The sequence below is a fragment of the Nansenia antarctica genome (assembly GCF_963989245.1).
Source record: "Nansenia antarctica genome assembly, chromosome: 7".
In the NCBI taxonomy this organism is placed as follows: domain Eukaryota; kingdom Metazoa; phylum Chordata; class Actinopteri; order Argentiniformes; family Microstomatidae; genus Nansenia; species Nansenia antarctica.
In genome coordinates this window covers 12,252,742-12,266,722 of record NC_137677.1, presented here as the reverse complement: position 1 = coordinate 12,266,722, position 13,981 = coordinate 12,252,742, and the positions used below count along the sequence as shown (strand labels likewise).

At 45.6% G+C, this 13,981-nt stretch overlaps 2 protein-coding genes across 2 annotated transcripts in view; one reads left to right on the top strand and one right to left on the bottom strand.

Moving 5' to 3' along the window:
- Positions 1 to 575: 575 nt before the first annotated feature.
- Positions 576 to 1,851, bottom strand: aqp12 (aquaporin 12; the record flags this gene model as incomplete). The annotated part of the gene is made up of 3 exons (XM_080537313.1): positions 576 to 712; positions 880 to 996; positions 1,257 to 1,851. The coding sequence occupies 3 exons, from the start codon at positions 1,849 to 1,851 to the stop codon at positions 576 to 578; spliced, it is 849 nt and encodes a 282-aa protein (XP_080393439.1).
- Positions 1,852 to 10,439: 8,588 nt separating this feature from the next.
- LOC308161783 (nucleotide sugar transporter SLC35D2-like) overlaps positions 10,440 to 13,981 on the top strand; it is a 10,152-nt gene continuing 6,610 nt past the window's right edge. Inside the window, exons 1-7 of the mRNA XM_080535854.1 lie at positions 10,440 to 10,552; positions 11,094 to 11,127; positions 11,287 to 11,373; positions 11,683 to 11,750; positions 12,129 to 12,200; positions 13,332 to 13,400; positions 13,674 to 13,776. Coding sequence (XP_080391980.1) covers positions 10,449 to 10,552; positions 11,094 to 11,127; positions 11,287 to 11,373; positions 11,683 to 11,750; positions 12,129 to 12,200; positions 13,332 to 13,400; positions 13,674 to 13,776 — 537 coding nt within the window. The 5' untranslated portion in view covers positions 10,440 to 10,448. The remainder of the gene's footprint in view (positions 10,553 to 11,093; positions 11,128 to 11,286; positions 11,374 to 11,682; positions 11,751 to 12,128; positions 12,201 to 13,331; positions 13,401 to 13,673; positions 13,777 to 13,981) is intronic.

The following is a 13,981-nucleotide window of genomic DNA, read 5'->3' as shown; positions in this document are numbered from 1 at the left end:
CTATGGAATGTTTGTACGACAAAAGAGCAATTTTTTGTATCCCTGGCTCTTAGCATCTGTGTGATGTAATTTCTTCAACCAACATCTCACTCTCAATGGGATTAGATTGAATTAAGTTGCTACACAATAATAGATTTCCTTTTTTCTTGAAGGTCAAATATATTCATAATTGTTGGATTGAATTTAGCTGACATTTACTTTTTCCCACAGTAGAGCACAACTGACAACCAGTTATTTTTTTGTTTTTTAATAAACATGTATTTGAAATACAATTCTCTGTGTGTCTCTGTGATGATTCATTCAGAACTCTAAAGCCCAATGCACACGGCGTGCGATTTTATCACACGACAACATTCGATTCTCAATTCACACCAATGAATGTGAATGGCGAATCGAATGTTGTCGTGCGACAATATCGCATCGCACGCCGTGTGCATTGTCTCATTGGGTCTCATTCAAAACAATGGAATCGAATTCGGCGGTGCGACAAAATCGCACGTCGTGTGCATTGGCCTTAATAGTAAAGTGATCTTATACATTGTGTCAACAGTGGTGAAGGTTTTGTTTATGTTCCGTCACTTTTTCTTTTTCTCCCCTTGGTCCGCAGACGTCCCCTTCGGCACTCTGAAGCGTGTCTTCTGGGAATACAGCAGATTCCTGGCAAAAAGCCGTGGGATGTGGCCCATATACAAGAGAAGGGCCAGAGTCATTCCTGAAAAGAGGATGTCAGTGTTATCCAGCTTCTTAACACAATTTCAATACCGGACCAATCAAAAGATAAAGATCAAAAGATTTTGCCAATGGTATATTGTTCTATGATGTGCACTGTGTAGACTTGAATTGAGTTTATTACTGTTTATATATTTTTAATATACTTACCAGTCACAGGCCCAAGCCAGTAGACCATCATGTACTCCGCCAAGGTGAATCCAGGACAGTAGAAGGTAAGCCCATAGGCCAGAGATGGGTTTAGGTATCCTGAGGTATAGCCACTGGCTGAAAGAGCAAAGACAAGATATCCAGGAGGATTACGTACAATGTATTAGGGTCATTTTTAAACATGATATTTTTAGAAGAGCCTCTCACTACATTTAAACATGATATTTTGAGAAGAGCCTCTCACTACATTCAAACATGATATTTTCGGGGTCAAGAGAAAGCGGAGGCAATACATTTCCCTCGTGACATACGTAACAGAAGAGGAAACAGCCTATAGTGGATATCCAGACAGTGTTATTGTATTTCAGGCTGCTTACCTGCATGAGTCAGAAATGTCAGCATGAGGGCGATGAGGGGTGCTCTGAGCAGGGCTGACCTCCGTCGCAGGCTGAGGTAGAGGATATGAAACACCAGTGCGCACATACACTCTGTAAAGAAGCCCTGCAGCACAGGGACTCGCAGGGCAGTACTGCACTCCTTCCACATCAGGTTCTTAATCATGTGCATGTCTGTGAGCTCCAAGGCCCAGTAGTAGCCAGCGACGAGCATGGCCAGGTGGGCACCCAGGAACTGTGCTGCCACAGCCAGCAGGGTGGGCAGGGTGGAAGCCTCCAGCATCAGGAACCTCATCAACACTAGGGAGGGATTCGGGAGAGAACCGGCACAGATCAGGACTTGGACCAGCAGCACCAGAAACAGTATGGTCCGAGTCACATCGGCACCCAGTCCCACGGCCCATTCGCCCACCTCTACAATGGTCTGAACCTCCAGCCAGCATGCTACAAGCATAAACGAGGCACCGAACTCAACAGCAAAGCTCAAGCGCGGCCACTTTCTGAACAGGGCTACGATCGTGGCCCCAAACGCCACAACGGCCAGAAAGTAACCAAGGGAGACGTTGAGTCCAGACATGGTCACAGACGCGACACCTCTCTGGTTCTGTTCGCAGGGGAAATGAATGAGCCACTGGCTGTTAGTGTTCGCTTGTTGTGTGTGACAACGTGGCACATGATGACACATATGTCTTATCACAGAAACACACGTTTTTTGTCCCACACCCCCTGCCAAAATACACATTGCCTTGTCAAGGTCAGGTCGGAGCACCTTACTATACCGATTTGGGCAAAGTACGACATCCAGAGCCATAATCATAATCACTTTTTATTTGTATAGCGCTTTTCCTGCAAACGTTGCAGCTCAAAGTGCTCCATAGTTAGACCCGAGTAGCTAACTAAGGCATACAGACGTGGACAAATGTGTTGGTACCCTTCGACGAAAAAAGAAGAACCCACAATTTTTTCTGAAATAACTTGAAACTCACAAAAGTCATTGGCATCCATCATTGTTTATTCCATATTTAATAGAAATCAGACTTTGCTCAACAGAATATTTTGAATATTAAAACAAATGAAAATGTCATGGAAAAAAATTATGGGCCCCTTAACCTAATATTTTGTTGCACAACCTTCAGAGGTAATCACTGCAATCAAGCTATTTCTGTAGTATTATACTATACTATATTATTATTATTATACTATAGCTCTCAATGAGACCTCTGCACCTGTCAATAGGTAGTTTGGCCCACACTCCATGTTTCACAGTATGTATGGTGCTCTTATTTTTTTTAAAGCTTCATTTTTTCGTAGAGCTGATGTGACTTACCAAAAAGCTCCGGTTTTGACTCATCTGTCCAAAGGACATTCTCCCAGAAGCATTGTGGCTTGTCAATATGCATTTTAGCAAATTCCAGTGTGGCTTTTTTTGTTTTTCTTTCAACAGTGAAGTCCTCCTGGGTCTTCTCCCATGGAGCCACTGTCACTCAGAAAGGAACGGACGGTGCGATCAGACACTGATGTACCTTGACCTTGGAGTTCAGCTTGTACCTCTTTGGAAGTTGTCCGTGGCTCTTTTTCTGCCATTCGAACTATCCTTCTGTTCAATCTGGGGTCGATTTTCCAGGGAGGTTGGCTACAGGACCTTAAACCTCTTAATAATATTTGCAGCTGTAGTCACAGGAACATCCAGCTGCTTGGAGATGGTCTTATAGCCTTTACCTTTAACATGCTTGTCTATTGTTTCTGATCTCCTCAGACAACTCTCTCCTTTGCTTTCTCTGGTCCATGTTCAGTGTGGTGCACACGATGATACCAACTGACTACTTTTCTCCATTTAAATGATGCTGAATGAGTGATGTGATGTGTGTGTGATACCAATTAAAGAAAACAGTTAACTAAAATATCACTATAATCCAAGTATTTCTAATCTTTTCCTAGGGGTACCAACAAATATGTCCAGGCCATTTTAGAATATAATTGATCTCTTTAGCAATAATGTATCTCTTTTCACAGTTTCGTTGCTTTACTCTATACATGAGGGGAAAATGTCTCTGTCCATCTCTGAGCCAGGTCAGTACAGTATGGTTTGGGTAGGCCCTGCAGTGTGTAAAGATAAATAACTAGAGGAATTCACCCACAGTTACTTAAGGTTAATTAGGTCTCTTTTGCTTGCAATCATAATGCTGCTGACTGACTACTTCAACAAGATGTCTTATGTTTACATCGAATTATGATGTATTGAGTGGAGCAAAACCATACACATGCTGTATATTATGTATCCTACGTCATAGATAGAGCAAAACCTCAACTTAAGGGAAAGTCTGATTGTCTTCTAAAACATTTCATATTTTGTACATTGAAAAAACACTGTCAGCATCACTTTACACATTAAAGTTACATCATGGAGGATTTTGCCTCTGAAGGTGGTTTTGGGGCAAAAAGGGTCTCCCAAATAAACATAAATAATGCCCAGAAATGATCTCATTGGTCCACACGGGGAACACGTCCCATGCTCATCATAGCATAGGCTTAATTACTTTGTTGCAGATTGTGTGGTTTAACGTAACATTGATTGTTGATATTTCATAAGTACAACCATACAGTTGTATCAACACTAAAGCAAAACACATTTGAAGTAAACCTCAGCTAAACGTCCATAGTCAGTGTGCTGTTGTTACCCTTTAACAACGAACACGGTCAATTCATAGCTTTCAGTCACGTGGTTTCTTCCCTAGCAACCACCGACCTGACGGGCAAAAAGTATCATAGCAACATCGCTCAACATGGCGATTTACCGGCTGCCTACTATTTAGACCACCTCACCCATGAAGAACTATCAAGATACACGACGGTGATAGGAGTAGAGGATCGACTCCATTCAAAAACGTTTGGATTCCATGTCTTCTCCTCTATCCGGACACGTTGGAATTATTTTCCTAACCCCCGGAGAATCAAAGTTATTAACCCGCAAAAGGTGCGTCCTTGACCGGCTTTCTCCGTGAATAACACCGGTTATGGAGGTGGTACAAATACAAGACTATTATTGCTAAATTCACCATTCGGGAGTTCTACCGCTGCTGGACGGAACTCCCAGTATACGGTCATTTTGAGCCCTTAACCACCTCGCTGACACCCCGAGAAGATATACTTTTAATACGAAACTCGATCAACCGTGTCTTCTCCTCTATCCAGACACGTTGGAATTATTTTCCTAACCCCCGGAGAATCAAAGTTATTAACCCGCAAAAGGTGCGTCCTTGACCGGCTTTCTCCGTGAATAACACCGGTTATGGAGGTGGTACAAATACAAGACTATTATTGCTAAATTCACCATCAGTATACGGTCATTTTGAGCCCTTAACCACCTCGCTGACACCCCGAGAAGATATACTTTTAATACGAAACTCGATCAACCGGGCGTTCGGGAGTTCTACCGCTGCTGGACGGAACTCCCAGTATACGGTCATTTTGAGCCCTTAACCACCTCGCTGACACCCCGAGAAGATATACTTTTAATACGAAACTCGATCAACCGGGCGTTCGGGAGTTCTACCGCTGCTGGACGGAACTCCCGCTGACAGCGGGTCGAGGGGATATTTCTACCCGGGAATTCGCTCCTTGCTGTGTCCACGGTGATAGGAGTGGAGGATCGACCCTATTCAAAAACTTTTCGATTCCATGTCTTCTCCTCTATCCAGACACGTTGGAATTATTTTCCTAACCCCCGGAGAATCAAAGTTATTAACCCGCAAAAGGTGCGTCCTTGACCGGCTTTCTCCGTGAATAACACCGGTTATGGAGGTGGTACAAATACAAGACTATTATTGCTAAATTCACCATCAGTATACGGTCATTTTGAGCCCTTAACCACCTCGCTGACACCCCGAGAAGATATACTTTTAATACGAAACTCGATCAACCGGGCGTTCGGGAGTTCTACCGCTGCTGGACGGAACTCCCGCTGACAGCGGGTCGAGGGGATATTTCTACCCGGGAATTCGCTCCTTGCTGTGTCCACGGTGATAGGAGTGGAGGATCGACTCCATTCAAACACTTTTCGATTCCCTGGCTTCTCCTCTTTCCGGACACGTTGGAATTATTTTCCTAACCCACGGGAAATCAAAGTTATTAACCCGCAAAAAGTGGGTTTTGCCCGTGGGTTTTGCCCGCAAAAAGTGCCTTTTGCCCGTCAGGTGGGCGTTTCCACTATGCTGTGACGTCACATGAAAGCTATGAATAGAATCAGGATGGTGTAAAGAGCGCCACCTTTCAGCTGTGTTCTCTGAGCTCCAAAAAGCTCCATCTAGCAACATTAACACTTCCGGTTTCGCTTTTTTCGAAATAAAAGTGCGAGTTAAAACATGAATGGAAAGTTACGGGATCACAATATTGTTCTCTTAATGACTAGACAGAAAGTTGAGTACGATCTTGAAAAAGTAATTTTTAACTTTAAAATATAAATATATGTGCAATGACACCTTTCTCCTATTGTTAGGCTCGTCATTAACACTTCCGGTTTCGCTTTTTCTTTTCGCTTCAAAATAAAAGCGCGAGTTAAAACATGAATGGAAAGTTACGGGATCACAATATTGTTCTCTTATGACTAGACAGAAAGTTGAGTACGATCTTGAAAAAGTAATTTTTTAACTTTAAAATATAAATATATGTGCAATGACAGCTTTCTCTATAAATCATGTGTACTTGTTAGGCTCGTTGCCATGGTTACTGTTCCAGTCCAGAACACATGCGTTTCTGAGAGACAGCGCTGTGTGGTGGGGACGAAGATTCAGGTAACACACATTTTCTTGCCTTATTCATGAAACATCAGCTGTTTGCGAGGGTAGTTAAAAGTAACTAACGTTAGTTATTATAGTAAGTTAACTAGTTACTAACTTACAAGCCTATTTGGTTGGCCTTCAGTAGCAAGATAAGACTAACAACACAATTCACCATAGTTGGTTCTTTATATTGGCTAAGTATGTGTAAGTGTGGTCTTATCATTGCAGCATGTGTTGAAAGATGACAAGTAGACTGCTTGAATCATTCAATGTCTTGGACAAACATGCCAAGAGAGTATTGGATAGGCATGCAAGGGCAAGTATTGACAATGATTATTCTTAGTAGCTACTAATTCTTACGAGATACTAACATTCGTGAATGTAATGACATTTCCAATTGTTTTAACATGCTGTCTTCAAGTTCAATAGTGAAGTAATTTCGTAAAGTCTTTGCAAAATGATCTAAATTGTGAGTTCCTCTCCTCCACCTTCACATTTTTCAGTAAATTATTTCTACTTATTTCTCATCTTAGAAGAACCACCAGCTCAGTCACATGTCCGGGGCATGCTGTGCCTCCTGCAGGGAGCCAGGCCTACCTCCTTTCTTGGACTGTGACTGTGACTTTGACTTCCCCAGTGCCAGGAGAACACCTATCTCAAAACCCAAAACCAATCCTGAGATCATCAGCGAGGAGCAACAGCTTCTGCTTAACAAATTAAGGTTCAAGTACTCTGGTTTAGGTTTGAGTTTTCTTTCTTAGTGTGTGTGTGTGTGTGTGTGTGTGTGTGTGTGTGTGTGTGTGTGTGTGTGTGTTTACTAGACTTACGGCAATAATAACATTATTGTCTCTATGTCTCTGTGGCTGAATGTTTCTTCCAATAGGTGTTTCACGTCACGCCCGACAACAAAGTCTACAGCGCCACTGCCTGTCCGAGAAGTCTCCGTCTTCAGCCCAGAGAAGCGAGCCAGCAGCAGAGTGGGCGTCCGTACCATCACCCGCGCTGTGGACCTGGCCTGGGGCGCAGGCCAGACAGAAGGTGGGTCAGGGTTAAGGGTGGGGGGTCAGGGGTCAGGGGCTAAGATGACAGGTGAGCAGTCCAGGGGGAGAGGGCCTGAGTCTCCCTGCCCCCTGAAACTATCTCCGTCAAATATTTATATTCTGAAGTGGAAGTGGAAGTGTGTTTTCTCACAGGTCACATCGATGCTGTTTCCCTCTCAGTAGTGTTGCCATGTTGGTAACTAAAGAGGGTTATAGTATCTCGGCTTCCATTTCCTTTTGCCACCATTTCAGTAAATGAATCGGGTGATACTGTTCCTCTCCACTCATTCCTGTCATACATTATTCACTACAGTGTTGTGTCCTTTTTCACTTGGGAAAAACATCTTCATAGTTACCACAATAACCCATATCCACATACAGCACACTCTCCTTTGAATACATAACTTTGTTTTTGCAGTCAAAGACGAGAGCTTTATGGTCATAACCCTGAAAAATACACCAACTCTCAGGTCTGCGAGACTTCCACACCAGAAGCCAAAGTGGTCCAGAGAGGTACAGTACTACGTAACCATAGGAACATAGGAAGCATGTACAGGCCAAGACAATTAGCACATGGCGCTAGGGCTAAGGGTTAACAGGTTACCCTGCTATAGCCAAGCCCCATCCTGTGCCATGGTGCGGGTATGCAGCTGGGCAGGACCTCTGTCACGTGAGAAAGAGAGGGATGGAGAGTTGACAGTATTGGTTGATTCAGCGTTGTGTTTTTCAGGTGGAGAGGGTTCCCCAGCTGCGATTAGACCCTGACTGCAGCATGGCACTGGTGGGCAGAGCTCTTAGCTACACAGACACTTCTCACTGGTGCTCCTCCCACTCCCCCAGAGAGACACTGATAGCATTCACAGGTAATGCCTTCCATAACAGGCTGTTAGACGTCTCCGCATCATTCACAGAAGAACCAAAGTCACCTGTGTGCCTGAATAATTTTACTCTCTCTCTCTCTCCCTCTTCCTGTCCCTCCACCTCTCTTGCCCTCTGTCTCATGCTGAGTGGTATGAGAAGGTCTTGGGGGGGGGGGTTGCAAAAATGACCAACGATTGGTTGAATTGGATTATATGGCTGATAAACCATTGTTTCTTTCGGATGAGAAGAAGTTCACAAACTCTCTGTGTGTCTCTAGAGGAGGAGGAGGAGGAGGAAGGCCAGTTCATTCTTTCAGAGACTGTGGGGGAAGTGCTGCAGCAGGGGAATGTAGTTCGAGTCGCCACCAGCGGAGCTCACAGGAGGCTAGTCAGAACTCACACACGCACACACACACACACACACACACACACACACACACACACACACACACACAATTTCATACGACTACTGCTGCTCCTATATTTATATATACACACACACACACACACAAGCAGGCTTTCTGTGGTAACTGTTTTCTGTGTATGTTGTTGTTGTGTTTCCAGGAGGGATGAGTCTCCAGGGGGCGCCACACGGCAGGGTGGAGAGTCATGTGTTGTTAGAGCGGAGGCCACTGTTCCCCTCAGCCTCTCTGACGAGCTGGAGAGGAGGACGGTGAAAGTACTCACCCCTCGACGCCCTTCCCCTTACGTCCCCCTTCCGGTAAAGTTTGATATTTGCTCACCAAACATTCCAGTCATGGAGGGCTTTTTTCTATTTATTCGGTTCTATTTTTGCCTCTATTTTGTTCAAGTGTACTGATTTAAACCAGTATGACGGTGGAATGAAATGCTTTGGGCAAGCTAGCTCCTCAACAGTGCCACGATGAAGTAAACACAGCAGCAAACACAATAACAAGAGTGGAGTGGGTAGATAAATATACAGTAGGAGCAGCGGTAGTCGTATGAAATAGTGTGTGTGTGTGTGTGTGTGTGTGTGTGTGTGTGTGTCTGTCTGTCTGTCTGTCTGTCTTTGTGTGTGGGGAGAGAGAGAGAGAGAAGAGGCAATTGTGCAAACGTGTACTTTTTTATCAGGCGATTGTGTTTTTCCACAGATAGTCAGTGAGACGTATCCGGTGGTGTGCCACAACGACCCGTACCGGCACCAACCCTTCAGCTGCCCGGGCCTCCACACCCTGGACCCGCCCGAGGACAGCTCCCCGCGCAGGGCCACGGTCCGCGCCACCGTGGTCCGCATCACCGACTCCCTCCAGGCAGAGGCCGTGGTGAGGGGGAGGAGGGAGAGGAGGGAGAGAGAGGAGAGGCAGGGCGCCGGGCTCCAGAAGAAGTGGGTCTCGGGGGGGGCCAACCTTGTGAGTCTCCGAGTTCTGTCCGCCGACGGGAGAGTGGCTCGGGACACGGACCTGGGACGACTCCCCCTGCGTCATCGCCGGCGCCCGCCACCTTGCCCGATCGCGCCGCCCCCCACCGCCACCTCCACCGCCACCAGAGCCGTCCTGGCCCCCCTGGTGGTCACCCCCCTTCTCTCCCTGCACACCCCACCCGGGGGGGAGCGTGGCTCCCCTGGCGCAGTGGGGCTGGTGTTGAGCGGGGTGAACCCGAACCAGGTCGGCGCTGTCACCGCCCCCCCGGCACACGTCAAACCTCTACAGAACAGAACCAGGAAGAGACTCACCAAGCTCCAGCCCACCCCGCCCAGCTCCCACAGAGAACCAATCACCAGCCGAGGCAGCAAGAGGGACTTCCTGTACATCTCCAAGCCCCTGAAGCACAGTGAAAACAACATGAGACAGTTTGTTGCCAAGCAACGGCCTAACAAGGAGGGGCACCAGCGGATGTGTGATGACTGTGTGATGTTGTCGGCCGCAGACATCAAAGGGATCGGCGTGTACGGAGTCAGTTTCTTCTTGTCGAGGCCTGGCAGCAGGGCCACTTAGTTCTCAGAAAACGTAAACTTACACTGAATATTACACGGAAAATGCACACTAAAAATGAATGTCGTTTAATAAAAATGTAAAAATAAAGTGTTTACCTTGTGATTTTTGGGGGTTGTTTGAATAAATCTGAACAGCAAGTTGTATTGATGTCATGCATTCATTTTAGGGATAGTTTCTTTACTGGAAAATGTAATTTTACGCTAGATGGAGACAGAAAAACCCCAACAGAATGAAGAGAGGAGCATAGGAGGCTGGTCGCTTCACATCATTCAGCCAGCAGCCGGCGGAAGTCGTGAAACGTCGGAGACACGCACAGACGACGACGGGGTGCGTTCGTAAACTCCCTCCCTCACTCCCTCCCACACACTGGCTGCAACGTCACAGAGCGACCGAGTCATTCGATTGGACGAGAGGCGTTCCGTGAGTGCTGGTCAGATTTCACAGAGCGAATCGACGAACGCAGCCGATGTCTGGGGTACAGACGGAGAGAGAGAGGGATGCACGGACAGACTCAGACTCGGGGAGAGATGAACGCTTGGGGATGGCGGCGGACAGACTGTTCTTGAAGCTCCTGGCCGCTGGATTCTACGGCGTCAGTTCCTTCTTCATCGTGGTGGTGAACAAGAGCGTGCTGACTCACTACGGGTACGGCTGCTAAGGTGTTGGACACCCCCCCGGCGTCCGTTGTTCTGCAATATTGTTATTATAATAACCCGTTAGCTGGGCTGGGCTACGTTAGTTAGCTCGTGGGTGCAAGAATCCGCTAACTTTTGGTGCTGCTTGGAATAACTTACGTGCACATCGATGGTAGTAGTGTTGACAGTGTGTGATGTGATGCATAACATTAGGATCGATACGATTGTTTAGTAAATCAGTTGATCAACAAACAACATGCATGTTATGTTAGGCGCGTGCACCGGTCCGCTGGGTCTACGCATTTCACTGAACGTGAATAAGGTTTTGTGATCCAGCTCGTTGGGTTACTCCCGGGGACACTTGTTACTTCCATGCCATGTTTTGCCATTTTTTGGGGTTTAAATAACGGCACCATCATTGGTAGTATCTGATCAGAAATAACTAATGAATGTATCTAATATAGAAATACATATTAAATGCATTAACCGTGTTAGGGAACAACTGAACGGAGTGTTTCAGGTTGTTTGATGTTTTTCTTTTTGACTTCCAGATTCCCCTCGTCGATATGTGTCGGCATTGGTCAAGTAAGCGATGCTCTTTTCAGTTTAATGCAATCTTCTTCCTTGTCCAATGCATAAGTCTGAGGGAGGGGATTTTTGTGCAGCTGACTGAGAAGTGTGTGTGTGTGTGTGTGTGTGTGTGTGTGTGTGTGTGTGTGTGTGTGTGTGTGTGTGTGTATACAGATGCTTGCCACAGTGGTCGTGCTGTGGGTGGGCAAGGCTCTGAGGGTGATCACCTTCCCAGACTTTGATGAGACCATACCCCGCAAGGTACGGACCCACTGTATAACTGTACAGTAACACTATGACTGTACAGTAACACTATAACTGTACAGTAACACTATACAGACTGTATAACTGTACAGTAACACTTCATCCCAAAGACTGACTTCAACGTTTCTCTGTAAGCGGCTGAATCAGATGTTGTGCCTCCCACAGAATCCACACATCCTAAGAATTTATTTGCAATACTTGTCACTAACAAAACAGTGAACTAATCCCCTACTTCAATGAATGAAATATATATTTTTCCACAGGAAACAGGATTTCTGGCTAATGTTTGTTTTTCTTGTTCGGCAGACGTTTCCTCTACCTCTCCTCTATGTAGGAAACCAAATAACTGGGCTGTTCGGAACCAAAAGACTGAAGTAAGACTTAATCATCAGTCTTTTTAAAGGTCATCAACATTCAAACAGCACTGGCAGACATATCGTTGGATTACATTTAGCGTTTTGGTTGTGTGGTCTAAACATTAGAGCTTGAGCTATGAGTGCCACACATTGGTAGTCATGAAGTGAGTCATCGTCGTCCCGTGTAGTGAATAGCTCTATCTATAGGCCTAATGACGTGTCTTGAATGTGCTATCCTTAGACTCTTCTAGTAACAAATCAAGCGTAATAGAGTAAAAGAGTGTAATACATCATTGTTACTGTGTAGAAGGAGTCCCGATGTACACCTGGTTATTGTGTTCCGGTCATTATTCAAACATCTGATCCATTTTGAACACGTTTGATCTCCTCTCCCAGTCTGCCCATGTTCACGGTCCTGCGGAGGTTCTCCATCCTGTTCACCATGCTGGCCGAGGTCCTGCTGCTCAAGTAAGCTGTCTCACACTGTCACATTATATTACATTACACTGGATGGTCATTGGCAGAGTACAGAGACAACGAAACACAGTTCGCCATCTAACCAGATGTGCAATAGTGCAAAAGCCATAAATGTATGTACTAGGGGCGCAACGGTTCAGTTGGTCCACGGTTCGGTATGAACCTCGGTTTTTGGGTCACGGGTTCGGTTCGGTTTCGGTACATGTTTTTTTGCATAAGGATAAAAAATTAATTTGCTACTATTTATTTACAAACTGTTACTTTACTTTATTTTGCTTATACTTATGGAACTTTAACATTTAGACATATTCCAGAATATGACTGGTATATTGTATAATATAAACAAATTTTAGCAAGAAGCAACCGCGTTCCAGACCAACTCCACCTCCGACTTTGAATGAAACGCAGGATAAACCCAAAACCTGCACGGTTCACTAGTGTATTGAACCGTGGAAGGCGAACCGAACCGTCCGTAAAAAAAAACGAGAACCGTTCTCTCACCCCTAGTATGGACAGTGCATGGTGGGACAGTACACGGTATTACAGTGAGTATAAGTAAATGCATATAAAGTCAACAATGAATATAAAAAGTCAATATATGAGCATGACATGTACTGTGTGATATGTACAGACAAGGGGGAAGATATATTGACTTAAGGGCAACAGTAATACGTAACTGTGTCTTGCATACCGTCTTCCTTAATTTTTAAATGAAGCTCCGGACCTGGGGTGATAGGGCCTTTTCAGCCGCAGCCCTGTCCCTCTGGAACGCCCTCCCCAACCACATCAGACAGGCCAACACCCTCCCAACATTTAAACAGGCCCTCAAAACCCACCTCTTCAAGCTCGCCTTCACCAGTTAACCCTCTCCCCCTCCCTTTCCCATGTGTCCCCAGCACTACCTTAATTAGACCCCTATATTTTCTTTCTCTATTTCTTTCTTGTTTATTTTTATTATTACTACTCAATCTTTTCAGTTTGTAAAGCGTCTTTGAGTGTCTAGAAAAACGCTATATAAGTCTACTGTATTATTATTATTATTATAATTATTAGTGAATGCTGCTCAACGCTGCTTCAGGACTTAAGTCTTAATTCCCCTCCTTCTACTCTTAAATGTTTCAGGAAGAAGTTCTCCCGGCGAGTTCAGCTGACAGTGTTTACGATGATCCTCGGGGCGTTCATAGCTGCGAGGTAAGCGCTTTATTACCGCCAGATGTTCCACATTGTCTCTGTTCCAAAGGGTATTTTACAGCCTTTATTATGTTTCCAGAGTGATGCCCCCTCTTTGAAATGATAACATCTCCCACGGACATTATCATCAGCTGTCAAACAAAAGAACCTTCTGGAACTGGCTGGAAAATTGCCCCCCTATGGCTAATTCTCGAACTAAAAATGCGTGTTTTAACACGGTTAACCCTTTCCTAGCTGAAACCCCTGTCGACTGTCCCTCTCTCTCCCCCGCAGTGCTGACCTGTCCTTTGATCTGCAAGGCTACGTGTTCATCCTCACCAACGACGTGCTGACAGCGGCGAACGGAGCGTACGTGAAGCAGAAACTGGACTCCAAGGTATGTCAGCAGCCCAGCGGCACGGTCGCTACATGAATCACACCATTGTCTTTTTCGGGGGGGGGGGGGGGGGGGGGGCAGTTGCTTTTGGCATCGAACAGATGTTGTTGAATTAATGGAATGTGAGTTTTCAGTCCCTCGAAGCGCGGCTTGGTGCCCGCCGCTCTGCTCGGTGGACTCTCTGAACAGTGGTACGAGGGGATCG